General features: G+C 36.9%; 5 protein-coding genes across 9 annotated transcripts; 4 read left to right on the forward strand and 1 right to left on the reverse strand.

Annotated features, from left to right (window-relative positions):
- The first annotated feature begins 7,515 nt into the window (after positions 1-7,515).
- LOC121254420 (chaperonin 60 subunit beta 4, chloroplastic-like) lies at positions 7,516-13,172 on the forward strand. Of its 2 annotated transcripts, XM_041154467.1 has the most exons (14): positions 7,518-7,789; positions 7,875-8,000; positions 8,146-8,283; positions 8,739-8,834; positions 8,940-9,182; positions 9,259-9,493; positions 10,774-10,943; positions 11,116-11,193; positions 11,297-11,368; positions 11,447-11,551; positions 11,782-11,874; positions 12,003-12,095; positions 12,417-12,567; positions 12,671-13,172. In XM_041154467.1, exons 1-14 carry the CDS (start codon positions 7,640-7,642, stop codon positions 12,691-12,693), a joined length of 1,773 nt encoding a protein of 590 aa, XP_041010401.1. In that variant the 5' UTR covers positions 7,518-7,639; the 3' UTR covers positions 12,694-13,172. The 2 variants fall into 2 exon arrangements, 1 of the variants encoding a protein (XP_041010401.1); XR_005938635.1 differs by lacking the exons at positions 12,417-12,567; positions 12,671-13,172 and having other exon boundaries at positions 7,516-7,789; positions 11,772-11,874; positions 12,003-12,058.
- Positions 13,173-15,861: 2,689 nt separating this feature from the next.
- LOC121254446 lies at positions 15,862-17,519 on the forward strand. Of its 2 annotated transcripts, none has more exons than XM_041154496.1 (2): positions 15,862-16,307; positions 17,342-17,519. In XM_041154496.1, the coding sequence occupies exon 1, from the start codon at positions 16,144-16,146 to the stop codon at positions 16,282-16,284; it is 141 nt and encodes a 46-aa protein (XP_041010430.1). In that variant the 5' UTR covers positions 15,862-16,143; the 3' UTR covers positions 16,285-16,307; positions 17,342-17,519. The 2 variants fall into 2 exon arrangements, with proteins under 2 accessions (XP_041010430.1, XP_041010431.1); XM_041154497.1 differs by lacking the exon at positions 17,342-17,519 and adding an exon at positions 16,411-17,252.
- On the forward strand, positions 16,176-25,048 carry LOC121254423 (6-phosphogluconate dehydrogenase, decarboxylating 1-like). Of its 3 annotated transcripts, XM_041154472.1 has the most exons (3): positions 16,176-16,307; positions 21,424-21,628; positions 23,236-25,048. In XM_041154472.1, exon 3 carries the CDS (start codon positions 23,277-23,279, stop codon positions 24,732-24,734), a length of 1,458 nt encoding a protein of 485 aa, XP_041010406.1. In that variant the 5' UTR covers positions 16,176-16,307; positions 21,424-21,628; positions 23,236-23,276; the 3' UTR covers positions 24,735-25,048. The 3 variants fall into 3 exon arrangements, with proteins under 3 accessions (XP_041010406.1, XP_041010404.1, XP_041010405.1); XM_041154470.1 differs by lacking the exon at positions 16,176-16,307 and having other exon boundaries at positions 21,288-21,628; positions 23,014-25,048; XM_041154471.1 differs by lacking the exon at positions 16,176-16,307 and having other exon boundaries at positions 21,288-21,628; positions 23,255-25,048.
- Positions 17,373-18,860, forward strand: LOC121254440 (probable protein S-acyltransferase 16). The gene has a single exon (XM_041154489.1). It carries the CDS (start codon positions 17,373-17,375, stop codon positions 18,225-18,227), a length of 855 nt encoding a protein of 284 aa, XP_041010423.1. The 3' UTR covers positions 18,228-18,860.
- LOC121254442 (serotonin N-acetyltransferase 2, chloroplastic) lies at positions 19,375-20,152 on the reverse strand. The gene has a single exon (XM_041154492.1). It carries the CDS (start codon positions 20,002-20,004, stop codon positions 19,396-19,398), a length of 609 nt encoding a protein of 202 aa, XP_041010426.1. The 5' UTR covers positions 20,005-20,152; the 3' UTR covers positions 19,375-19,395.
- Positions 25,049-25,793: the final 745 nt, after the last annotated feature.

Raw genomic sequence — 25,793 nt, forward strand, 5'->3', positions numbered from 1 at the left:
AAGTTTCTTCACCCTCGTCGGTAACGGCGCGTGGGGACCATGCACCAGTGATTGTGAGGTGGGGTGGGTAAGATTTGGAAGATCTTGAGGTGGAGAATCTACTGGTGCGACGTGTGTAACCACCGGATGCATTTTTTCGCGACGATGCGCGGCAGCCAGGCACCAAAAAAGCTGCATGTGAGCCTCCAGCGCATGGATTTTCGTAGCAATTATGCTTCGTCCCGGTAGATTGGTGGATGGGGAGTTGCGTGGTGGGCCACATGCAGGCCATCAATCACCGGAGTGCGGTAGATTTGACCAAAATCGAGCCGATAGAAAGGAGTGACTAAAAACATTTGTTGAAAAACTTATACACAAACAGGAACTGAAAAAGGAATTGATTCGGCTAAGTTTGAGTACTAAGGATACCTCATTACTATTCATTATTTTATTATTACTTTTAACTTACTTTTTATTATTATTTACAAAATAGTTGAAAATACCTTATTATCCAAACGCAACCAAATGATAGAGGATGAGAACTTTCTAAAGAGAATAGAGAGCTTCTCTTTCTAGAAGAGCCGAGCAATTGAAAAAAACATGTATTCAAGGTCTATAAATGAAGTTGCTGCTATCTAGAAATTAATTGCATTTCACCACCGAATCATTGGTGCACTGGACACATCAGAAATCTCAATTGTTGGTTTCAAAATATTTTATTTTATTTTATTTTATTATTATAATTTTTTTAAATTTTTACATAAAATATAATAAACAATTTAACTTTTTAAAATATCAAAACAATAATAATATTAAAAAATAATATTTTATTCAACTTTCAATTTTTAACTTTTATTTCAACTCATTGTCTAAATGGCACCTAAATGTTACAATATTTAAGAAAGGAAAAACCCAAAACCAGTGATAAATGAGAAATGAAAGCTTACAACTTTAACACCCAGCTTCATAAAATAACTCTTATAGATGGTTCAGAAAACATGGGATTCAAACTTTTATAAATAAGAAAACAAATGTGAATTAAAAGTTGAAAGAAATATATTTTCAGGAAATGATTTTTAAATCAAAGCAAAATACCAGTGATTGAGAATGGTAGGCATGGGAAGTTGGTACTTGGTAGGTTGGAAAAGGAGAAAAAAAACCTAAATTAAAAAAGAGTGCGAAGGGGTAGCTAAGGAGTGATGAAAGGAAAGAGAAGGTTCCTACCCACCTAAACATGGAAGAAAGAAGTCAGAAAGGAGAGGTGGTTGGACTTAAAAATTGAATGCAGGTTGCCTACAATCTTATTCTTAGATTGTCACCCTTCCCCGAAATCGACTTGCTTAATCATCAGTCAAGATGAACATACAAAAATTTCGAAGATTTTGTTTTTTATTGATCATATTGGAAAAATATCCTTGTTATTACATTTTTTTTGGGATTATCATCATACATTTTAGGTAAATCAATTTAATTGGTTAATTTATAGATTAATTAGTATGTCTTCCTATAAAGAGAAAAGTAAAGCCATGAGTTTTGTCATAAAATAATATGAAAATTAAATAAAATATTATTAGAATATAATTTTTGACAAAAATTCTATGTGCAGTCACTTTTAGATACTCTTTGTGCACTATGGTGATGTAGTTGACTACATTATTTTTATTATATGTAAAAAAATAATGCAGTAAATCACATCACCAGAATGCGCAAGAAATATGTAAAAGTAACTATATGTAGCAAGATTCATTTTTTTAATATTATTTTTATTTTAGAATTTGAAAAAGTTCAATTATAGTTTTTATATTTTATTCGAGAGTTTGAGAAAATTATAATTATTAGATATGTTTAGGTGTCAAGATCTATGAAGTTATTATCTGAACTTGAAGACTCAAGTTGAGAAAAATAGATATATAAAATGGATCTTAAAATATTTATTGATCATATAATAACACTCAAAATTATATGCCGATAACAATAAATATTATAGGATTCACTTCATATATCTCTCCGCTTAAAACTCTAGTACATCTTGTAGAGGACTTTAATATTTTTTTCTAATATTCACATATATATATGGATATATCTTTCTATTTGTACGTTTCTTTTTTTATGCATTTAATAGTACATTTTTGAGGTAAAAGTCTTTGATATTAATTATTATAAAAAATTATTATAATTTGAACAAATTTAAATATATAACAACTCACACAGAAAATAATATATTAATGCTTCGTAATTTAAAAAAAAAAAAAATGATGTACGGTTAAAGTCTTACAGGCCAGCTTGTCCTACTAGCTGCATACTTGCATGAATCACGAAGTTGAATGGTCACTGACTCACTGATGTAGAATTATTCAACTAAATAAGATAACTTTAAATCAATTTATAATAAGTAGCATTTTTAGAGGGTGTGACATTAGCATCTTAATATATAAAATTTGATTTAAAGTTGGATTTTTTTAATCTTCTTATGTTTATATGTTAGTAATTAGAAAAATATTGTTGGATATAAGATGAACTAGGTGTTGGGCTTCTATGTGTGGAGCCTGATTATGGTTGTGATGGTCCGGTTTGATGACCAGACCCGACAAGGATCTATTACGACTTTTTTTTTTTTTTTTTGAATTTTCAATGAGGGTTGGGCAAATAGGCCCAAGCAGGAGTCTTAATCCAACCTGGCCCACCAATTAAGATTTTTTACATATTGTATTAAACCCTTATATGACTGTCACATTGTATCTTTGATTATCATACGAATAAGATCTTCTGTAATTCCATAGACATAGACACATTGTCGAATCATATAAATCTTATGTTGAGTGTGATTGATTCTATTTTTTTTTTCTCTTATCATTCCTAACAATTAGTATCAAGAGCTAGGTTCAGGTTTGAGTGAGAACGATGATTAGAGAAAATATGAATGTTTTTGGAATCGAGAAGTTTGACAACACATATTTTGGGTGTTGGAGAATGCAAATCAAGGATTATCTCTACGAAAAGAGTCTTCAACTTCCTCTGTTAGAGAAAAAGTCGGACAACATGGACAATGCGGATTGAGACCTATTAGATCGACAGATTCTAGGTGTCATTCGGTTGACTCTACCAAGGTCAATAGCATACAAGGTTATCAAGGAAAAGATCACTGCAAATCTTATGGCACTGCGGATCTTATGGCGACCTTATTTGGTATGTATGAAAAATGGTCGGCTAATAACAAGGTGCATCTAATGAAGAAGTTGTTCAATTTGAAAATGACAGAAGACGCGTCTATTGCATAACATTTGAACAAGTTTAACACTATTACAAATCAATTATTATTTGTTGAGATTAAGTTTGATGTGAAATTCGAGTACTGATTCTATTGGCCACATTGTTGAATAGTTAAGAGGTCATGAGAATGACTGCGAGTAATTTTGCTGAAAAAATGAAGCTAAAATGTGATGATATTTGAGAGAGTCTTGCTAAGAAGGTGTGCAGGAGAGATTTTGGTGAGACTTTAAGTTCGTGTTCTACCCTTAACGCACTCAAGGTAGCGAACATAATAGGAACTCACATAAGGGTAGGTTAAAATCAAGAAATAAGAGCAGGAGCAAATCAAGGTCTAGGCAACAAAGTACTTGCTAGAATTGTGGCAAGACAAGTCACTTCAAAAGAAATTGCAAAAATCAGAAGAAGATTGAGAATGACGCTGCAAATGTGGTGACTAAGGAAGTACATGATGTTCTACTTCTTGCAGTTTATAGTCCAATTGATGATTGGGTGTTAGACTCGGGAGCTTCATTTCACACCACTTCACACCTATAAATCATACATAATTATATTGTTGGTGACTTTGATAAAGTGTATTTGGCTGATGAAGAAGCACTGATGTTGTAAGATGTCGTAGGATTGGGAGATGTGTTCATTATACTCCCAAACATAAATGTGTGGACTTTGTTGAAAGTCAGACATGTTCCTGAACTGAAGAAGAATATGATCTATGTGGAACAACAGGATGATGATGGTCATTCGATAGTTTCTTCAGGTGGTATATAGAAGGCTACAAAAGGAATGATGATTTTGGCTCGTAGTCTGAAAACTAGCACTCTGTATATGACATTGAGATCAAGTGATGTGATTTATATCACTAAAGTTGAGAATAATGCAAAACTATGGCACCACAAACTTGGTCATATGAATCAGAAAGGGATAAGGGTAATTCTGTCAAAGGGAATACAATCAGGACTAAAATAAGTTGATCTGGATGTGTGTGAGAGTTGCATTATGGGAAAATAGATAAGGGTGAGTTTCTTGAAAGGTGGTAGAGCACTGAGGTTAAGACAACTAGAACTTGTACACACGAACTTGTGGGGACTTTCCATGATTTCATCTCTTGGAGGCTCTTGGTACTATGTCGCCTTTATTGATGACTAAAGCAGAAAGGTATGAGTCTATTTTCTAAAGTTTATATCTAATGTATTTGAGACATTCAATAAATGAAAGGTCATGGTTGAAATTGAAACATGTTTGAAACCAAAATGTTTGAGAACCAATAATTGTGGAGACTACATTGATGGAAGGTTTAAGAAGTACTACTCAGCGTATGGTATTAGAATGGAGAAGACTATTTCTGAAACTCCACAACATAATGGTATCGCTGAGCGCATGACTATCAATGAGTGAGCTAGGAGCATGAGGTTGCATACTAGGTTACCACCAACATTCTAAGCATATGTAGTTAACACTACAGTTTATTTATTAACCATGGGTCATATTACTTGAGGAGGTTTGGAGCGGAAATGAGGTGAAACATTCTCACTTAAAAGGTTTTAGTTGTGCTTCTTATGTTCATATTGATTTTAATGCTCACAACAAGCTTGATGCCAAATCGAGAAAGTGTTACTTTATTAGCTATAGGGATGAGTTAATTGGAAATCTTTTTTGGGATGATCAGAATCGAAAAATCATTAGGAGTATAAGTATGATTTTTAATAAGAAAGTTGTGTACAAGGACAAATCTAGTACATCATCAAATACCACAAATGCATCTCCTTACAAATTTAAGTTTATAAGCTTGGATGAACTTTTTGAGATCACAGTTCAAAGCAGAAGTATGAGTGGCAGGGAGAGTGAGCCTAGTTCACCCATTTCTATTGTTTAACAGTCAGATCTAAAGTTGTGTACCCCTACAGTTTATCGCATAACAAAACATAAGCACTAACACAATTTCCACTCAAGTTGAAATATACCTAAAAATCTAGTTTTCAAAGCATCCATTTTATTAATGTGTACACCACAATCTCCTTTGAATGGGTCATTTACACACCCTGGCCCTCTTTGTTATACCACAGATAACAAAAGTGCATGTGACTTCGTTCCGAGTGACATTTGGCTTTGCACCTTGTCCTTGACCACGACGTCCTCTAACCTCTACCATTAGAGAGGCCACGACTTTGGCTCGGGAGCATTACCGTTTCACTTGAGTCCGTCACTCTGGATCACAGGACGACTGCTGCTCAACATTTGGCTTTACCGTTTACATGGGACCAAACTTATTTCTTAGGGAGCCAAGAAACATAACACTATTGCCCGTTCTACAGCTGAAGCAGAGTATCGAGTTTTGGCTTCCACCACTGCCGAACTGCTTTGGTTTATGCATTTGCTTCAAACTCTGAGTTACAAGCTTCCACCCCTACGCTGCACTCGGATAATATAAGTGCTTTGAGCATGGCATGGAAGCATGTCTTCCACCACCGCACTCTTTTATTTTTGGCTTATTTAAGCTTGTAGCCGTGCAACACTTAGAGATTAGACAATATTGAATTTTAATTGTGAGTTTACTCCTCTTATTCTTAATTGAAATTTTGAACTTATCAAAGGTAAATCACAACCTTTGTGGCGTTCCTCATTGTAATCTGGGTTTTTTAGACGGATTCTTCAACGAGTTTAAATTTTAATATAATCTAAGTTCTTGAAACGAGTTTTCAACGGTAGGGTTATGCAAAAATGGCCTTTGGCCCAATCCGTTCGAGACACTCGATTTGTCCAACCCAAATAGACAAGGGTTCATCGAATCAAAACTTAATATCAGGTTTTATACAATGCAACTCGTCGAAACTGAAAAATACTCTGTCGAATTACATTAAAAACATCTCAGACTCTCTTATCCCCACTGCTAATCAAGTTGTTTCTTACCTCAGCGAAGTAAGTACTATGTAGAGAAAACTTTTGCGATCTACTTTTTTAGAATTCTGACGAAACTCAGCTGAAACGACAGATTCAATCTTGCGTTGATCTTCAATAGATTTTGAACGAGCTACTCACAAAAACCCATCGATCTTGCGTCGATCTTCAACGGATTCCCCACTGCTAATCAGACCCACCAAGAAATCAACAGAGTTTTACATTTTTCTCTGAGAATAAATCAAGCAAGCTACTGTTTTACATTTAATTTTCTTATTCTGTTGAATATATCCTTTAAGGTCTCAAAGTCCAGTACGAGGTTCCACCTAAAGCCTCTACTTCCTCCTGAGGTGAAGGTCGTCAATGATTTCAAAGAAAATTAAATAGATCTTGAAATAGATCTCAAAAAAAATGAAAAGCATCACAAAGAAAATGAAATACATCATAAGCTTCGTCACCGTTGAGGCATCCGACAAGTTCCAGAGGTAGAAGTGACGATCAATGGCGACGATCAGCAATGGGCCCTGGCCACCCTCGACTTCGAGAACTACGTGAAGCCCCTCAAGGTGTACCTATAGAGGGAGGGTGGGTTTGGGAGGGGAAAGGCTGAGTTGCTGAGGAGAGGAAAAGGAGGAACGAACAATGTGGGAGAGGTTGAGTTTGCAGAGGAGCAAGAGAGGGGCGTGGGTCTGCAAATGAAGGTGAATGGGTGAAAGATCGAAAACAATAAAAAGCAAGACGAACGGGTTTGACCCGATCCGACATTTACGGGTCGGGTCAAGTCGAGCTGAAACCGTCTTCCCTGTAGATCGAGTCAGGCCCAAATTTGATCAGACCGGGTCTCTATGCAGCCCTACTCAATTGGTCTAGATTCTCCATCATTTGACTTAATTCTAGCTTTCTTGGGTTGAATTTTCCAATATCGTTGTTGGGTCTCAAAGCGAGTCGATTGGGGTTCGTCTGCCTAAGATAGCAGCTTTGTTTTCTATCCACTAATACTGCTTCTAACTCTATCCAATATATTGTTGAAAGCATTGTGCCTAGATCTACCAATAAGTGCACGTAGTCCTAGATACTTTTCATAACACATCGTAGACCTGATTCCAGTAATAGCCATTATGTACTCACAAAGTTACATAAAACGAATAGATGAATCAAGAATCCTTCATATTAATAAGACAAGTGAAAGTAATCTCTCCCATCGAGACATATAATTTATACTCTTTAATTTTTTTTAATAAAATTCAAAAACCACATGAATCCATTAGTTTTTTGTTTTTAAGAGCCTATTGCCTCAAATAAAATCCAAGTCAGAAAGAATATAAATTTTGTAAACAATTAGAAAAAACACGTCGCTAATCTTGGAATAGCGCCAAAACATGTTAGATTTTTCTCTTGGCCTTCGGAAACCTCCTCTCTTCTCCCTTACTCTTATCCTTACAAAACCATCTTTGAAGATATTTGTTACTCCAACTGGCAGACCAAACCGAACCAAGCCATGGCAAGTTCTCCAACCCCCATCTCTGCACTTAATTTCACTAACCCAATACTGCCCAGAAGGCCTTCTTCACCCTCCATGTTAATCCCGAGAGCCATGGCCAAAGAGCTTTACTTCAACCGCGAAGGTTCAACCACAAGGAAGCTTCAGGTTACAGTTCAAGGCACTAGCTTCTGTAACACCCACAATTATGTTTTGCTTGACAAGATTTTGAATGGTCTGGCTGGTGGTGCAGGCAGGGGTGGACATGGTGGCTGAGCTGGTTGGGGTGACTTTGGGTCCCAAGGGAAGGAATGTCGTATTGCAGAACAAGTATGGACCCCCAAAAATTGTAAATGACGGTGAAACTGTTCTCAAAGAGGTATTTCCTAGTTATCTATTCCCCATTACACCTTCGCGTTTGTTCTTTTTTTTTTTTCTATCTTGGTCACTCATTTTAATTTGACAATTGTTCACATTGTACAACAAGATATTTCCTCTTAAATTGCTCCAAATTGTTATATTAGATTGAATTGGAGGACCCTTTGGAGAATGTTGGAGTTAAATTGGTGAGACAGGCTGGTGCCAAAACAAATGACCTTGCTGGCGACGGTTCCACTACTTCAGTCATTCTTGCCCAGGGTCTGATTGCTGAAGGCGTGAAGGTATGAAATGGATGTGTACGCGAGTAGCCTGTCTATTACATTACAACAGAAGAAGTGTTTCTTGTGATGTATTATAACATTGTGCTATAATGCAGGCTTTCTAAAATACTAGGCAATAGTTAGAAGGCGGAATTTCTACGATTGAACTAGTGCCAATTTGAATGCTCTTTCTAAAAACTTGGAATTAGTTACATATTAGAGATTAATATGAAGCCAAGTTTTGAATGCCAGTTTGTTGCCAATAAGGCCTCACCACCTAGGTGAGGCTGCATCTTTAAAAAATCATATAGGCAGGGCTTGTTAATTATTGGTGAATTGGCTTATGTGCAATTCTTATATCTTACAGCTATATTTTGTTTTCTTTATATTAAAGGCACTTCCGGTGTGAAATAGTGGATTAGTAATTTGAATCAAGTGCCGCCACTACATTATTCTAAACATCATTCTTTTTCTAGATTATTGCTGCTGGTATGAATCCTGTTCAAGTTGCTCGTGGGATTGAGAAGACTGCAAATACCCTTGTGTCTGAACTCAAACTAATTTCCAGAGAGGTAAACAAGTTTGTCTTTCTTGTTTGGCTTCATCAAGAAACACTGTAAGTATCATATCATTTGCTTTAATAAACTGCAATACATATCACACTTTCACATTTGCAGGTTGAAGATCATGAAATAGCACATGTTGCCGCAGTTAGTGCAGGCAATGATTATTCAGTGGGAAACATGATTGCTGATGCTCTTCGTCAAGTGGGAAGGAAGGGAGTAGTGACAATAGAAAAAGGGAAAGGCACCGAGAACAATCTACAAATTGTAGAAGGAATGCAATTTGATCGTGGATATTTGTCCCCATACTTTGTAACAGATCGACAAAAGATGACAGTGGAGTTCCATAACTGCAAGGTAGGAATTGCAAAATTAATAGTCTTGCATGCTTTCCCACGAAGTAATTACAGAGTGTGAAATTCTTTGGTTGCAGTTACTTTTGGTCGACAGAAAAATCACAAACCCAAAGGAGATGTTTGGAATACTGGACAGTGCAGTTAAAGAGAAGTATCCCGTTGTGATAGTTGCAGAGGGCATTGAGAAGGAAGCTCTAGCTCCAGTAATCAGAAATAAACTCAGGGGTGTGCTGAAGGCAGCTGCTATTAAGGCTCCAGCCTTTGGTGAGCGCAAGAGCCACTACTTAGATGACATTGCCATCTTAACTGGAGGTAGTAGATTAAGTACCAAATCTTAGATATCATAGCATCATTTCTCAAAGTAATTATATGTCAATTAAACTAGAAAATCCATTTCCTTCCATTGGATGCTAAAAAAGAAAGTCAACTTTAATTTTGTTATGCTCATACGCTTTGGGTTGATACATTGCTATGTAGTTTGTATATATTTGGATCTTGTTTTGCATTTCCTCCACTTTTCTGTCTGATTAGCTTTTCTTAGATCAAAATGCCTGTTGATCACATTATCTCTGAATGGTATTTTAGAATATTTATTTATTTATTATATCTTCTCCCCACATATCCTATGACGCACTTGAGGTTTGTTTAAACACTACAAATTAACATGCTGATTAGAGTAGCTTTTGAGTTAGACCATTTGTTAGGGTAGAAAATATAATGATCAAAATAACAACAAACAATATCTACAACTACTACCACTACAACAAATACTACTATTAATGGCAATAATTACAATGATAATACCAATAATAAAAATACTAATGAAAGCATAGGAATAAAATGGTTAGAAAACCAACAATTCACTGCATTGATCTTTTGGTTAGTAACAGTCTTGGAGTCAGGTTTTTATTCTTTGGTACCCAAAGAAGTAAAATCATTTTGGAGGCATGTGACTATTGCGAAAGAAAACTGCAGATTATTGCCATACAATTTTCTATGTTTGCTGCTGTTAGACAGAGACTGCTTATAGGCACAGTAAATGTCCAATATAGAATACAAATGCAATACAGAGTTGAATTAGAACTGCAGTTAAAAGACACGTTCTTGAAATGAATAATAGGCCAAATGTTACTCTAGTTACATGCATACGTAATTTTGATTAAATGGTCACAGTGGAATCAAGACTTTTTCCTACATCCATCCCAATCATCTACTGTATTCAAGGTCTATAAATGAAGTTGCTGCTTGATATATTTTTAAGAACTATATGCAATTAAGCGTATAGAATGTTATTTACATTTCAATGAAATAAATTCTATTTTCTTATGTTGCTCTTTAACAAATTTACATCGTGGATCCTGAATCCGTAAAAGTAAGGGGTTGTCGCAGGTTAGAGGCAGACTTAAAGTCATATCTCAGAATGAAAATCCTTTATAAAAATGAATATGACCTTCGATAGGATTGATTGATAGAAAAGGATTCATATATCAAAACTGAAGTTAGTCAAATTGAGCCACTGTCTGCCCCTTGAACATTTTTCTTCTGCAAAATTCCTCATGCTCTTACATGCCTGGATCTTGATAATTGTGCAGGCACTGTAATCAGAGATGAGATGGGGTTGAGCCTTGAAAAGGCTGGCAAGGAGACATTGGGCTCAGCTTCAAAGGTTGTGATAACTAAGGATTCTACACTAATAGTTACAGATGGAAGCACCCGCGAATTTGTTGAAAAGCGGGTTTCTCAACTCCAGGAGCTTGTTAAGGTTCAACTAATGTCTCTGGCTGTGCCTTTGTACTTTCTGCTTTAAAGCTCTATATCGCAGAGTGAATTGCAAGATTGAATAACCACACATGCACATTAGTACACTGCAGAAGTGTGGAAGGAATTTATACATCATTAGCATTCTCCCAATGGAATGGTTTCTTGTTTTGCAGAACTCTGAAGAAAAATTTCAAAAGAAGTTATTGAGTGAGAGAATTGCTAGGTTGTCAGGGGGAATTGCTATTCTGCAGGTAATCTGAATTATATTGCAGCCAGCATCTTGATAATTGGGGAGTGTGGAGGCTGTGACTTGCTTTCCAGCTAATACATTGAGTTTGATAAACTGAATCCTAGGTAGGAGCACAAACACAAGTTGAGTTGAAGGATAAACAACTCAGGATTGAAGATGCTTTGAATGCAACCAAGGTAGTTAGTTTCTTTCTTGACACTGTAAGAATTCGTTTGCCAACCATTAAAGTAAGCTTCTAACTTGGCATATTACAGGCAGCAATTGAGGAAGGTGTGGTAGTTGGTGGGGGCTGTACCCTTTTGAGGCTATCTACAATGGTAGATGGTATCAAACAACACTTGGACAATGAAGAACAGAAGGTACCTCTTTTATTGAAATATGATAAATTTTTCTCCTGGCTGTTTTCTTTTTAGATTAGATATCTCAGTCGGTGGTCTTTAATATTTGAAGTCCACTTAAGTTCATGCAGGTATTCTTAGGAAATCGCATATCATTTTCTATCAATGTCTTTTCAATGTTGCAATCTTGAAATTATTTCCCACTGAATGCACATAAAGACTGTAATGTTATATATGAAAGTGCATTGCAGATTGGGGCTGAGATCTTCAAAAGAGCTCTGAGTTACCCTGCTAGATTGATAGCCAAAAATGCAGGTGTAAATGGAAATCTGGTGATTGAAAAGGTCTCTGCATATTATTCATTGTTATTTCCTGTCATACATAAGTTGAGATTGGAAAAATAATCCTAGTTTATGAACCCATGATACTGATCTTGAATCCATTAAATTACCCTGTTGAATAAACTTTGCAGGTTCTTTCTAATGATGATATTAGGTATGGATACAACGCTGCAAGAGATTGTTACGAGGATTTGGTGAAGGCTGGAATCATCGATCCATCAAAGGTACCATTACTTGAATGGCTTTGTCAGGAAGATTCACATATCAGTAGCCCAACAACGTAAACATTTTAAGCGTGGGGATACCACATCCTAATATATTTTCACCGTTTGGGAAAGCTATGGGATCCTCTGGAAAGATGTCTAAATTTCCATATAGTTTGAACCATCAACACATGTTGCTTAATGAAATTAGATTAAAAGCTTATTTGAGAACATACATAATTGGTGATTTCAGTTTAAGCCAGAATGTCTAGGCTTTGACTACCCAATATGTCTTGAAAACATCAGCTGATAAAGTTATCTTCCCACCAAATACTGGAGCAGGTAGTTAGATGTTGTTTGGAGCATGCTGCTTCCGTAGCCAAGACTTTCCTGACATCCGATGCTGTTGTAGTTGACATTAAAGAACTACAGCCCATCCCAAGGAGACCACCAATGCCAACCATCCCAAGGAGATCACCAATGCCAACCTCAGGTGACTTTGCATTTTCAAAGAAATTCTCATATCTACATCTTGTATGCCACCTTTGACATATCATAGCCAGGTAAGAGACAATGAATCTCGATATTTTATCCAGGTATCAACCCAATCGGCTTTTAGTTTGGTCGGTGGCCTTACACACCAAGGCAGCTCTTACAGAAGTAATAAGAGTCATCATAAAAGTTCTAAAGTTTACCCATACAATGGTGCTGATGTTCAAGACCAGATTTGCCAGGGTAGCCAATTACAATTACGTTCCTTCACAACGTAATTGACATAAGGAAATAAGCATATCGTTTGCGAATTTGTAGCAGATAGGACATGTTAATCTGAAGAGGAATCTGAGAAGATAAGGTGGCTGCCTAGTTTAGCTCACTTCTGAAAGGGAAATGTTGCTGTACTGGTGATGTTGCTTTCCTAGCTAATGAAGGAGGCTGGTTTTTTGGTGTGGAATTGGAAACTGAGCCTCAAAGTCAAAGGATAATGAAGAAGTTATCTTCAAGTGCATCAGTCCCAAAATATGTTCACAAAAGCATATATTTGTAAGTTTGCTCTGAGCTGTTTCGTCTTAATAAATACGAGGGGTCCCCTGCCTTTCTATAAGAAATGTCAATTCGCAGGATAACTATGAAAAAAAGTCCTACACTTGCCATTTGATAGAAAGAGAACCTATAGAAAAATTTGGCCCCCTCCCGTTCTCTCCTGAAGCCGAAATCCTAATGTTCAAATGTTAAGATATAAAATAAATAATAAAAATTTATCTATTTTTATCAATTTAATTTTTTAAGATAAGTGATGATTTCACATGATATCAGATCAGAGATCTTGAATTCAATTCTTGACTCTACACTTCACCCAATTAATTAAATATTACACGTGTTGAGCCAGTGATGAGCTTCTTATTAAGGAGGAGTTTGACTCACACGCGAAAGGGAGTGTTAAGATATAATATAAATAATAAAAATATGCATATTCTCATCAGCTTAAACATTAGGAATAAGTGATGATTTTACACAAACACGTAGTGACAATTTTTTCGTTGGAGAGGGGGAGAGCTTCGACTCCGTTGTCCTCCTCTTTTCTTATATATCTATTCTATCCCTAGAGTTATTTCTGATTTTTTAGCTGTTTTTGTTGTCATTTTTCCTCCAAGACTGAAAAAGACCAATATGCAGCTTTTCGACAACCTCTGAGGCACATGTGCCATACAAGAAGGTTACCAGGCCATGAATCCTTTGGATAGAAGCAATAGTGTATTGAAACAGTTAGCGTGTCTCTCATGTGCCGCCGAAAGCGGCTCATGAGGCACACGCATCTCCCTTTCCTGGAGCCTATTCTGCCACACGCTCCAGACCAAAAAATTTCGACGGCTCATGAGGCACACGCATCTCCCTTTCCTGGAGCCTATTCTGCCACACGCTCCAGACCAAAAAATTTCCTATTGTCAAATATTCCATATCTAATTATCGTGGCCTCATTAAGGTAGATGCATGAGTCCCACGCGTTGCACATATTTTGGTGTCTCTTGGAGTTAGCTCAAACTGCAAGCCGTCTATCTTTGCCTCTATCTTATTGTTTTTCCTTACTTTAGTTGTTGGGATACTTTTATATCCAAAAAGTAAAGTAAAAAACCCAAAGAGTTGGCGCTCGATGGTTACAACCCCTTCTCTAGTCTCTTGATGGTCTCTTTTTGTCACAACTCACAAGCTCTAAATTAAGGATTATGTTAGGGGTTTCAATCTTGCCTAAATTAATTTGGGGTTTCGGATTGGAACCCTAAATTATTTAGGGTTCCAATCCGAAACCCTAAAAAATTTGAAATTCTCAATTTAAAAATTACAAACATCAAAACACATGCACAATTCAAGCATCTACAACACACAATTCACAATTACATCCTTCAACTCCTCAATTTAATCACATCCTCCATAACTCAACAAAAAATAAAAACATAATCGTCATGCATGTGAATTGGGAACGGGGAACTTACCTTTGGCGACAAACTAAGCGTGCAACGGACGAATGGCAATGGAGAATGGCTTGACAACGTACGATGAAGGGACTATGGAATGGGAGAGAGCAGCAACTGCGAGGGTTAGAGAGATGAGAGAGAGAGAGAGAGAGAGAGAGAGATTCTGAGACTGAAAACATGGGTCATGAGAAGGGGGTAGGGGCAGGGGTTATTGACAAAACGGCATCGTTTTGATTACTTTTTTTTTTAATTACAAATATATAATATACATATACTTTATATATAAATATATATTATTTATTTATATATATGCGAGGGCGGGGTAGGGGTTTTGCTAGGCGGGGTTGCGCCCCCCCCCCCCCCCCTCCCCTCCCCTCCCCCCAACCAAAAAGAGTTGAGGGCACCAGATGCAGATGGAAACCCGCCCCTCACATCTGGCAAACGAGGGTTCGCCCCACCCATGCAAGGGGCAAGTGGACTGTGGCGGGTAGCAGGATGTGGGATGCGGGATGCGGGATCCAACTGCCCACTCCTACCAGATAGTGGGAACCAACTTATAATCACAACAGAATTGATCTTTCTCTTAAGGGAAGTCGATCTCTTAGTTTACTCTTTTTATCTTTTTATTCCTTTAGTTCTAATTTTATCATTTCGATTTCCACCTTTTACAATTAGAACTTCTCCAAGTATACGTCAATCAGAATTCCGTTATAATTTTTCACAAAAATTTAATGTGGCAAGACATGTGTGGACACGGCACATGCCACGTGTTTAAAATAATAAAAATGGAAGATTTTAAAAATAATTTTTAAAAAGAAAAGATAAGAAAAACTTATTAAGAATGAAAATTAAAAAAAAAAAATGAATCTTATTAACAAAATCTCACTTTTTTAAATGATATGAATAGACATGAGCATAGAATAACTATACATCAAAACAACAAATCTCTTACAAAAAGTAAAGATGCTATTACTTTTACAAAATCACAAAATCAATAAAAGTCCATTATAAAAATTTAATAAAAAGAAAAATTCAAACATCTGTTTTAAGGACCCAATACATTTAAAAAATCGAAAAAAAAGGTTTTCTCAATAATTTCAAAAATTATCAGAAAAAGATTCCTAAAGTGTTGATCCAAATTTTAAATGAGAGAAAAAGGCACAAGCACACCACTTGACTTGATAATCGTTTTTACCTAATTGAATATAAACTATTTTTATTTTTTTAATTTCTATATATTTAAAAAATAATGAAAAAATGTTGTTTTTTTAATATTAATTTGGTCAAAAGAGATTGTCAAGTGTAGAATGATCCTTCAAATATAGCTGTATTTGCAAAATCTTGAAGGGTGAATCATTCGTGATACATGGTGCGGGCTTCGTTCGTGCCAAAAACGAAAGCCTTTCAATTCCCAGAAAATGTTCTCTCGTTCCCTTTCGGCTCTCTAGCCTTATAAATTAGCAGTGACAGATCCTTGTCCTTTCCACGGAGTACTTTGGATTTTGGAACCCTTGCATCAAAATATCCTGTCCAAAGTCTTTCCAGATCTGAATCATACCCCAATAAACCAATAACCGAAAACGCAAAAGTTAAGGAAGATGGTGGGTTTTAGTTTGCAGCCTGTATTAGACTTGTTGGTTGCTGGGATTTCTTTGGTTATTGGGATGGGGATTTTCGCCTTCATTGCTTCCATTCTGTGCTCTGCTGCTTTCTTGCACAATGCCAGGCTCGCCCATTAATCCAAGCCACCGGCGAACTCAAGGTACGTATCCTCCTTCGATTACCCAAATTCGGCTTCCATCTCCACGAAATTGGTTTCAGCTATTATTTTCTCTGGTCATTATTTCATGTGCCATTATTATCAGGAAGGGGTGGTTCAGGGAAAAGAAAAGGCATATCTTGGTGGGTAAGGAGCATCTCCGGCTGGGGTCCAACTGGATTGAAATTTATTAAGTGGAATCGTGGGTTGTTGGCTAGAAGATTATTGAGAAGAGTAAAAAAAAAAAAAAGATCCGTTTGGAGGATTATGAGCACAATAAGAATGTTATTAGTTCTTGTTAACTGCTATACTGATAAAAAAAAAAAAAAAAAAGATAGTTCTTATTAGGTGATCAATTGGCAAATTGACTTCAAAAAGATGTTAGAAGTTCTTTAAACCTTTAAATTGGGTAGTAAATTTTCATTTGGTCTAAGAATGTTTTGTACTACTTAGATTACTTCTCTGTTTAGCTGTTTTTTACAGGCCCTCTTGTATAAATTAGATTATCACTGTGATATGTTGAGTGCACTCTAATTCAAATTACGTTTGAGTGTCCATGAAACCTAAATATAAATATTCTTTCCGTTTTAGAAGCTATAAGATCGATGTTAGGAGAATCCAAGTTTATATTTTCAGTATGTTGGTTGTAAATAGGTTTACTTGAAATTGATTTGCACTGACTTCATGATCAGCAGAGCAGACTCTGCATTTATTCAGAAGGCCTGCCTTTGAGGCTGCTCCGTTGATGTTTCTTGTCTATTTGTTCTTGCGATGTTGTAGCTATGTGCCATGCTGTAAATCATTGTGAAAAGCTGTGATCAGTCACTGGTATGCTTGATATATGATTTCTGACTGTTCTACTGGGAAAATGTATTCCACAAAAGGTTTCAAGTCAAACTGGAATGTAATGTCTCCATTTGATGATTACTTCCTTCCGATTTTTACCTATTTTAACTGTCATGATATGTGCTTTCACAGAATAATTTGGTCATCTCATGCTGACGTTTTGACGCCGGTGCCTCAGAAAACTCTTACAGGGTTTCAGAGAGTTCCTTAAAGGTTTAAGCAATGAAGCAGGGCTTCAGCTTCTCTCTGCCAGTAACCGTCGTTGCTTTGTCCATCTTCTACATTTATTTTTCAACAGTCTTCATTTTCATCGAACGTTGGTTCGGCCTCATGTCCTCCCCTGGAATCTTCAACACGGTCATTTTCACGACGATTGCTCTCATGTGCATCTTTACCTACGCTGCTTCTGTCTTCACTGATCCGGGTCGGGTCCCCTCCACCTACGCACCTGACATCGAAGATGTGGAGAACCCTATCCACGAGATCAAGCGCAAGGGTGGGGATTTGAGGTACTGCCAGAAATGTTCTCACTATAAGCCTCCCCGTGCGCATCATTGTCGTGTTTGCAAAAGATGTGTTTTGCGAATGGATCACCATTGCATTTGGATTAGTAATTGTGTTGGGCATGCTAACTATAAGGCGTTCTTCATTTTCGTGATGTATGCTGTTATTGCATGCATCTATTCCCTGGTCTTGCTTGTTGGTAGTCTAACTATTGATTATCCAAAGGATGAGCAGCAAAGTGGAGACTCTTTCAGAACGGCATATGTCATTTCTGGGCTGTTGCTAGTCCCATTATGTGTGGCACTAAGCATCCTCTTAGGTTGGCATATCTACCTCATTTTGCATAACAAGACTACGATTGAGTACCATGAAGGAGTTAGAGCTATGTGGCTGGCCGAAAAAGGAGGGAGTGTCTATACACACCCATATGATCTTGGTGCCTATGAAAACCTGACAAAAGTTCTGGGTTCAAATGTCCTGAGCTGGGTATGCCCCACATCGAGACACATTGGTTCTGGTCTTCGCTTCCAGACTGCCTATGATAACTTAAGTGGTGCATCAACAACTATATGAACTTGAACGCAGGTTGGTTCGGTAATATCACAACTTCTTATAGTTGACTGTGAAGGGATGGATGAGTACACTGATCTTGTGATGATGACTAGAGTGGGTTTGCTTGTGAGTGTATGTAGATTATTTGCTTGGGGTAGTTTAGGAATGAGAGGACAGATCAATTTCTCACCCACAATTACCAGTCTTGGAGTTAAGAAAGCTCTTTGCTAGGTGTTTTGCAACAAGGATTTGAATATGATATCCCTAGTTGATAGAAAAGGCTGGATGGGTCTTTGAATGATCAGGCCTAGGAATTTTTTATATTATTATTTTTCCTTCCCTCCACACAACCATCCCTCCCTCCCTCTTGCCCTTTCATATCCTTTTATTTGTAACCTTTTGGATGGTGTAGAGTTTAAGAAACAGGGTTTTCAGATGGTAAAAATGTTTGTATAAAGAGTGGGAATCCGAATCCCGGTTTACTGATTTAAGTCTCATCTAGAGCTGCGAAATGATTTAGTTCAACCATTGTAACTTCAAAAGTGAGCAAAGTTGTGTTATACTTCATATCAATGCATTTTTTCCCCAGAAAAAAACAACAGAAAAAAAGAACCCGTTGTATTGGATCAATTGATTTACATGTTCCTTTAGGTACCCAAGCAAGTTCGAAGATCTTTTTTCAAAAACTGTTATGGAAGTGGCACTTATGTTCCCACTGGCCTGTATCCACCCAAAGATATTAGAATGTAGCTTATACCCCCTGAACTAAGGAATAAAATCCATTGCCAATTTTGATTTGCACCAGATTTTTGGCTGCCTTTTGGGTTTTCCGGTTCAGCATCCTTGTGAATCTTTGAATGCTTTAGGTCAAAGAATGTAGAATAACACAACCAAACCAAGCTGAGGATGTTGGGGAAGAGCTAATTTTAGTTGATTTTTTTTTTCTTTCCTAATGCTGTCTACGTTTTGGTAACGGGAAAGCTATGTGACCATGATGGAAAATGAGACATACCTATTATTACTACTGCTATGTTTTTAATGAAATTGGATGAAATTATAGTTTGGTATGTCTTTTGTCGTACGTTCATTTTACCTTAGCTTAAAAAAGGAGAGAGAATAATGTGACGAAAATCATACCCCATTGACACTAACAAAATGAAACGAAGCATTGTCGAAAAAATAAAACTCTCTATTTCTTCTTCTTTTTGTGCTTTGTGGAGTACACCATTCCCCGGATCCCATCAGGATCCGACACAAATCCCAAGGGCCTATAGAACCCGAGAACTCGAGGCTCCGAATACAATGCTATGTTACAGATCCCTCTTGATAGCAGGTCTTCCAACAACCTCTCCATGACAGCCTTCCCCAACCCAATCCCTTGGAACGAAGGGTCCACCACCACGTCCCATATTATGGCGTTGAACACGCCGTCGCCCGTCGCCCGTGCGAACGCCACCGGCCTCTGCGTCTTCTTGTACTCGACCCACAGCAGGGAGTCCGTGTTCTCCAGTGCCAGCCTTATCTTCTGCGGATCCCGCTTCGGGAAACCGACGGCCACGAACACGGTGTTGAGGTGGTCGAGGTTGAGGTCGTCGATGGTGCGGCGGAGTACGAAGCCCCGGGATTCGAGGGCTTGGTCGGAGATGGAGTGGTTGGTTGGGATAGGAGTCGTACTGGTCGGGGTTTGAGCTAAGACGACGACGTTTTTGGGGCGGGGAGTAGGGGTTGTGAGGCGGAGAGAGGAGGGAAGAGGAGTGGAGATGATGCCACGGATAAGCATCGGAGTGTTTTGAAGCATCGGAGAGTGGGAGGACCATTTTGTTTGCTGTGCGATAGATAACGTGTCCGATGACTGCGAGTTCGGTTGAAATTTGTGGTGGTTATGGAACGTTGGAAGATACGCATTGGTTGGAAGTTGGATGTTGGAAGATTGGGCCTGTTTACTGTGTTATGCTATTTTTATTTTATAAAAAACATTTATTCATCGTAGATAACACATCTAACAAAGTATTTATACGGTAGGATTTGATCTAAAAAATAAATTTTAAAATTTAAATATTACAAATTAAACTTTTTTTCATATAAGTTATATAGATAGTAATATGGTATCCATATAAATAATATGGATAGTTTGCTCTACACAATGAGAAGAATTTTTTATTTTATTTTATATACCATTATTCACACTAAATTATTCTTCGAAATTAGACTTTATATTAGTTATAGTAGACATCTCTATTTTATAAATAAGTAACGTTAGATATATTCATGGTTGTATAAGTACTGCACATTTCTTTTAGAAAAGAGTAAGGTTCATTATTAAAAAATTAATTTTTTTACGCGAGTTTTATATTTACTCATTTTTTTAAAAATAGTGTGCGATGCTTACACATTCTATGATAGTAAATATCATTTCTCTTTATATATACATATATTATTGAAAGATGAAGTAAAAATAACCTATAGTAGGAGTTAGCTCAAGTAGTAAGAGTTTTGGTTTTAATAGTATACTCCATCCAAGTTGAAGGTTCGAATTTTTTTTTTAAGTGTAAATAATTTCTAGTAACCACTTGATCAGGAGAAATAAATTATTTTTGTAAATTTTCCGAGATGCATCTGCGAGAGTATCATTTGGATTGACTCTTCAATTATCTGACTTGAATATTCTCTAAAATTAGTGCATTTTTATTGAATGATCTTTTTTTCAAGTCTCAAACGTTATAAAAAAATAGTTAGAGAAATCATTTGTTGTTTAAGGCAATACAAATTCTAGGAAAAAAAAAATAAAAGAAAAAGTAATGCATTAGGCAAAAAGAGTGGTCCTTTGGCACGCCAACTATTATTTCCCTCATTTAATTTCCCACATATAAATATAGAAACATTCTATACATCAGTCTACAATTGCAGTATATCTACGTGATTTAATTTATTTATTTATTTTATCTTATTTTATTTTCTTTAACTGTATCACACAATGCTGCGGCTATAGGTTGATGTTTATATTTTTACATAAATATAATACGAAGTATTTTGGCTTAATCATTAAAAAAAAAAATTAAAATAAGCGGTCAAAGCCATGAGACAAAACTACGGGAACCTACCATTTACACTTTGTTAGTCAAGTAGCATTTTCCCATCCAGAAATATGAGAATGCCCAACTTGATGGGTGATTCCATTTCTATACTAATTTGTCACTGGATTGGTCCGTAATCACAGGCAATATCTCAGAACTGGATCGGCCAACGTTTGAACCCCGTGCAAAAGCGGGACGCGGTCAAAGTAATTAGTGATTTGTATAGGAAAGAAAGAGAGCTCGATCAAAATCTTGGTTCTCTGCACAACCCAAATCCTTTATCTTTCTGGGTTCAGCTTATTTTCAAGCAATCCATCTGCTTGCACTTTTCCAGTACAACATTTTTAAGTACGTTGTCTGCTTTTATTTTTCGTGTATCGTATTACTCTTGTAACCTTGTTTGTTCGAACTGAATTCCCCTGTCATTTGATGGATTTTGTTGGGATATATGTTCTTTTACTACTTTAGCACGATCACAGAGATGTACTCCAAAACCAAAAAAAGGAAAAAAAAGAAGAGAAAAGCGAGACTCCTTATTTTTTTTTCATTTTGCTTGGTTGCCCTGTTTTCTTTTGCAGTTTGTTCTGTTAGAGTCATAATTCCTGTCTAGGATATGAAAAGCTGGAAGTTCTCCAATTTATAATGATTGTAATGAGGTAAACAATTTGATGGTATTTTTAATCTGCTAATAATCAACTATGTTATGTAACCTACGTTCAAGCTTTGCCAGCCTTGATCATATCATGTTATGCAATGTTATAGGAATAAGGCCTTATTGCACTATAAGCGGTCTCTTTACAGCTGTGGTTGCCTTTTGTTTGGTTTCATTTCGTTTTTGCACCGGATGCAACTTTTCATTGCATAATTCTTGAGATTGGCCACTTCGTTTGCAAATATGAGGCTTAGACTCATATCTAGATTCCCCCACCCAGGACCCTGCTTTTTTTCCAGCCAAATGAAAAAAAATGAAGGTTGGTATGTTTTAGGGTCAAATCCTGCTTGGAAAAGAGAAGAAGAGAAAATATAATTATAACAATGATCAAAATAAGTTATTGTTCTCCATAATCTTTCATGTTCTTACGCAAGATTTACCTTGTTTGGTTACACAGATGAGATGAGATGAGAAATCTGTGAATAGTAGTGAGATAGTTTGTGAGTAGCAGTGATATAGTTTGAGTTAAGATGTTTTATGGGGTTTTGGAAAAGGAGAGAGAAAAAGTTGAATAAAAATATTATAAAGTTAAAATATTGTTAGAATATAATTTTTTAATATTATTTTTGTTTTGGTATATGAAAAAGTAGAATTGTTTTTTGTGTTTTGTTTGGAAATTTGGGAAAGTTGTAATGATTAGATAATGATTAGATGAAAATGTTGAAAATTTAAAAATTTGAAATTGAAAAGTGTTTGTGTTTGAATGGTGTTTGGATGTTGAGATGAGATGAGATGGGTTGAGACCATCTATGAAACCAAACAGGATCTTAGTTATTTCTCATCTGTCTTCAAACTGTAGCAGTGAAAATTTAGCTTTCATATCACAATTATTTGTAGGGTGTTTGGCCTTGTAAGAAGAGGCTCTCTTTGAGGTATGTCTTTAGCTCAAAATCTTGTAAAGCCAAAAGAAGAAAAGAAGGATTGAGGTTGTTTTGTTCCAATTGCTGAAGGATCTCACCTCTTTGGCCCATAGTCTCAGTGATAACATATCTTCTTATCTTATGCGCTTTGTTGTTTCCAGGACATATTCACTATTTACAAGCTTCAATAATGGAATGAGATTTTTCCTTTAAACATAGAGATTTGAGAACATATGGTTGAATTTTTCTGGTGACTTGTATTTATGATTGTTCAGACGTTATATCTTGTTGGTTCTTGGATCTTTATTTTTCATTTGAACTTATCAAAAAAAAAAAAAAAATTCATTTGATGCCATCTTCAATGCTGTGTTATGCAATTACAGTTTGTTCCTCTGGTCCTAGATACCTCGTGCAGAATTTAAGGATGGCTGCCTTAACCAGAATTGGTCTTGCTGGCCTTGCTGTCATGGGGCAAAATCTAGCCCTCAACATTGCTGAGAATGGATTCCCAATTTCTGTGTATAATCGGACCACCTCTAAAGTTGACGAAACAGTAGAACGAGCCAAACGAGAAGGAAACCTTATCTTATATGGTTTCCATGACCCTGAATCCTTTGTTCGTTCAATCCAAAAGCCTCGTGTCATAATCATGCTTGTAAAGGCCGGGGCTCCAGTTGATCAAACCATCAAAACCCTCTCGGTTTACATGGAGAAAGGAGACTGTATCATTGACGGTGGTAATGAGTGGTATGAGAACACTGAGAGGAGGGAGAAAGCCATGGCTGAATGGGGTTTACTTTATCTTGGAATGGGAGTTTCGGGTGGAGAAGAGGGTGCTCGCCATGGGCCGTCTTTGATGCCTGGAGGTTCCTTTGAGGCCTACAGGCACATTGAAGATATCCTTCTTAAGGTGGCTGCCCAGGTTCCTTATAGTGGACCGTGTGTTACTTACATTGGTAAAGGAGGATCAGGGAACTTTGTCAAGATGGTTCACAATGGGATTGAATATGGTGATATGCAGCTAATTGCAGAGGCCTACGATGTTCTTAAATCAGTTGGAAAGCTTTCGAATGAGGAATTAAGCCATGTTTTCTCAGAATGGAACAAGGGAGAGCTTTTGAGCTTCTTGATTGAGATTACTGCAGATATATTTAAAATCAAGGATGACAAGGGAGAAGGTTATCTAGTGGACAAGGTTTTGGATAAAACTGGCATGAAGGGTACTGGTAAATGGACAGTTCAGCAAGCTGCTGAGTTGTCAATTGCAACCCCCACCATAGCATCTTCTTTGGATGCCAGGTTCCTCAGTGGTCTGAAGGAGGAAAGGGTTAAAGCAAGCAAAGTTTTCAAGTCAAGTGGCATTGGCAAAGGTCTTACAGATCAAGCAGTGGATAAGGCAAAATTGACTGATGAGGTGAGGCAAGCACTTTATTCATCCAAAATATGTAGCTATGCCCAGGGAATGAACTTGATACGTGCAAAAAGCATTGAAAAAGGTTGGGACTTGAAACTAGGGGAGCTTGCTAGGATTTGGAAGGGCGGTTGCATCATCCGTGCCATGTTTTTGGACCGCATCAAGAAAGCCTATGACAGAAACCCAGATCTTGCCAACCTACTTGTGGATCCAGAGTTTGCAAAGGAGATCATCGAGCGACAGTCTGCTTGGCGAAGAGTTGTCTGCCTTGCTATCAATGCAGGTATTAGTACTCCGGGTATGTCCTCTAGTCTTGCTTATTTTGACACATTCAGGAGGGAGAGGCTGCCTGCTAATTTGGTCCAAGCTCAAAGAGATTACTTTGGAGCTCATACATATGAGAGGATTGACATACGAGGATCCTTCCATACTGAATGGTTCAGGATTTCTAGACGGTCAAAGATCTGACTGCCTGTGGTGGTCTACTGATGGAATCATTGGAATGTCGTCAGTAATGTAACAACATTTATTGAGAGACTGGTAAATTGGGATATCATCCTATCATCTGTTCAAGATAGGTTTTATCAAATCCTTTCAATATTCTGGAGATAGTTCTTGTTGATCTGTTTGTTGTGAAGATCGTTCTTGAGCAATTAAATTTTGTAATGTTAATTATGCAATCCTACATTAAAGGGTTATTTTAACATTGTTCCATGTTTTATATGTTAAAAGGATTATTTACTAGAAGAATGGATTCTCACTGTCTCGATGCTTTTTTCTCCTTAGTTGTCTTGTCTTTTCATTTCATTACGTTCCAGTGGTCATTGCATGCGGCAACACTGTTTGTTCCCTTTACTTCAAAAGCAATGGTGAATTTCGTGTACTTGGGGGGGGGGGGGGGGGGGGGGGGGGGGGGGGGGGTGGTCCTCTAAAGTCTTATATGTCATGAAAAATAAGATGCTTTGATGGCTTTCGCAGGCGTCATGGATGTAATGATGTGCTGGGTAGGGGAGTAAATAAACTCAACGTCCATTCTGTTGATATTGAAACTGCAAGCAGCGGGCTAAGATTTAAGAAAAAATCTTCTCATCAGCTACTATTCACCATCTCACACTACACATTTTATGAAAAATATTCTCACACCCTATGCAAAACATTTTCACACCCGATAAAAAAGTTATAAGTATAAAGTGTGGGAGTGAATAGTAACTGATGCATAACATTCTTTCAATATTTAAAACCTCATTGATTGAAATAAAGTTCGTTCCTCGATTCCTGATGCACCAAGTAATTTTGTATCAAATGCAATAACAATCCTTAGAGTGACGCTAGTTTCTTTAACTTGTATCAGATGACTTTCAACTTTCTTTAGTCAAATATTGTCAAGATAGGAAGCTTTTGTACAAAAAAAAAAAAAAATGATTCAGGATCTAATTCACCTTTATAAAGTAAGAAAAATATTTTATCCACAAAGGGATTACACAAAAATAAACTCACAAACTGATATAGCTTGATATGACACGTCAG

The sequence above is a fragment of the Juglans microcarpa x Juglans regia genome, chromosome 3D (assembly GCF_004785595.1).
Source record: "Juglans microcarpa x Juglans regia isolate MS1-56 chromosome 3D, Jm3101_v1.0, whole genome shotgun sequence".
In the NCBI taxonomy this organism is placed as follows: domain Eukaryota; kingdom Viridiplantae; phylum Streptophyta; class Magnoliopsida; order Fagales; family Juglandaceae; genus Juglans; species Juglans microcarpa x Juglans regia.

What these genes read in the sequence shown, in the direction of transcription:
- LOC121254420 (XM_041154467.1), top strand. Translation starts at nt 7,640, where the DNA reads ATGGCAAGTTCTCCAACCCCCATCTCTGCACTTAATTTCACTAACCCA. An exon ending in CAACCACAAGGAAGCTTCAG is followed by an intron (nt 7,790 to 7,874) that starts GTTACAGTTCAA and finishes CTGGTGGTGCAG; the next exon opens with GCAGGGGTGGACATGGTGGC. An exon ending in GTGAAACTGTTCTCAAAGAG is followed by an intron (nt 8,001 to 8,145) that starts GTATTTCCTAGT and finishes TTGTTATATTAG; the next exon opens with ATTGAATTGGAGGACCCTTT.
- LOC121254446 (XM_041154496.1), top strand. Translation starts at nt 16,144, where the DNA reads ATGGTGGGTTTTAGTTTGCAGCCTGTATTAGACTTGTTGGTTGCTGGG.
- LOC121254440 (XM_041154489.1), top strand. Translation starts at nt 17,373, where the DNA reads ATGAAGCAGGGCTTCAGCTTCTCTCTGCCAGTAACCGTCGTTGCTTTG.
- LOC121254442 (XM_041154492.1), bottom strand. Translation starts at nt 20,004, where the DNA reads ATGCTTCAAAACACTCCGATGCTTATCCGTGGCATCATCTCCACTCCT.
- LOC121254423 (XM_041154470.1), top strand. Translation starts at nt 23,202, where the DNA reads ATGCCATCTTCAATGCTGTGTTATGCAATTACAGTTTGTTCCTCTGGT.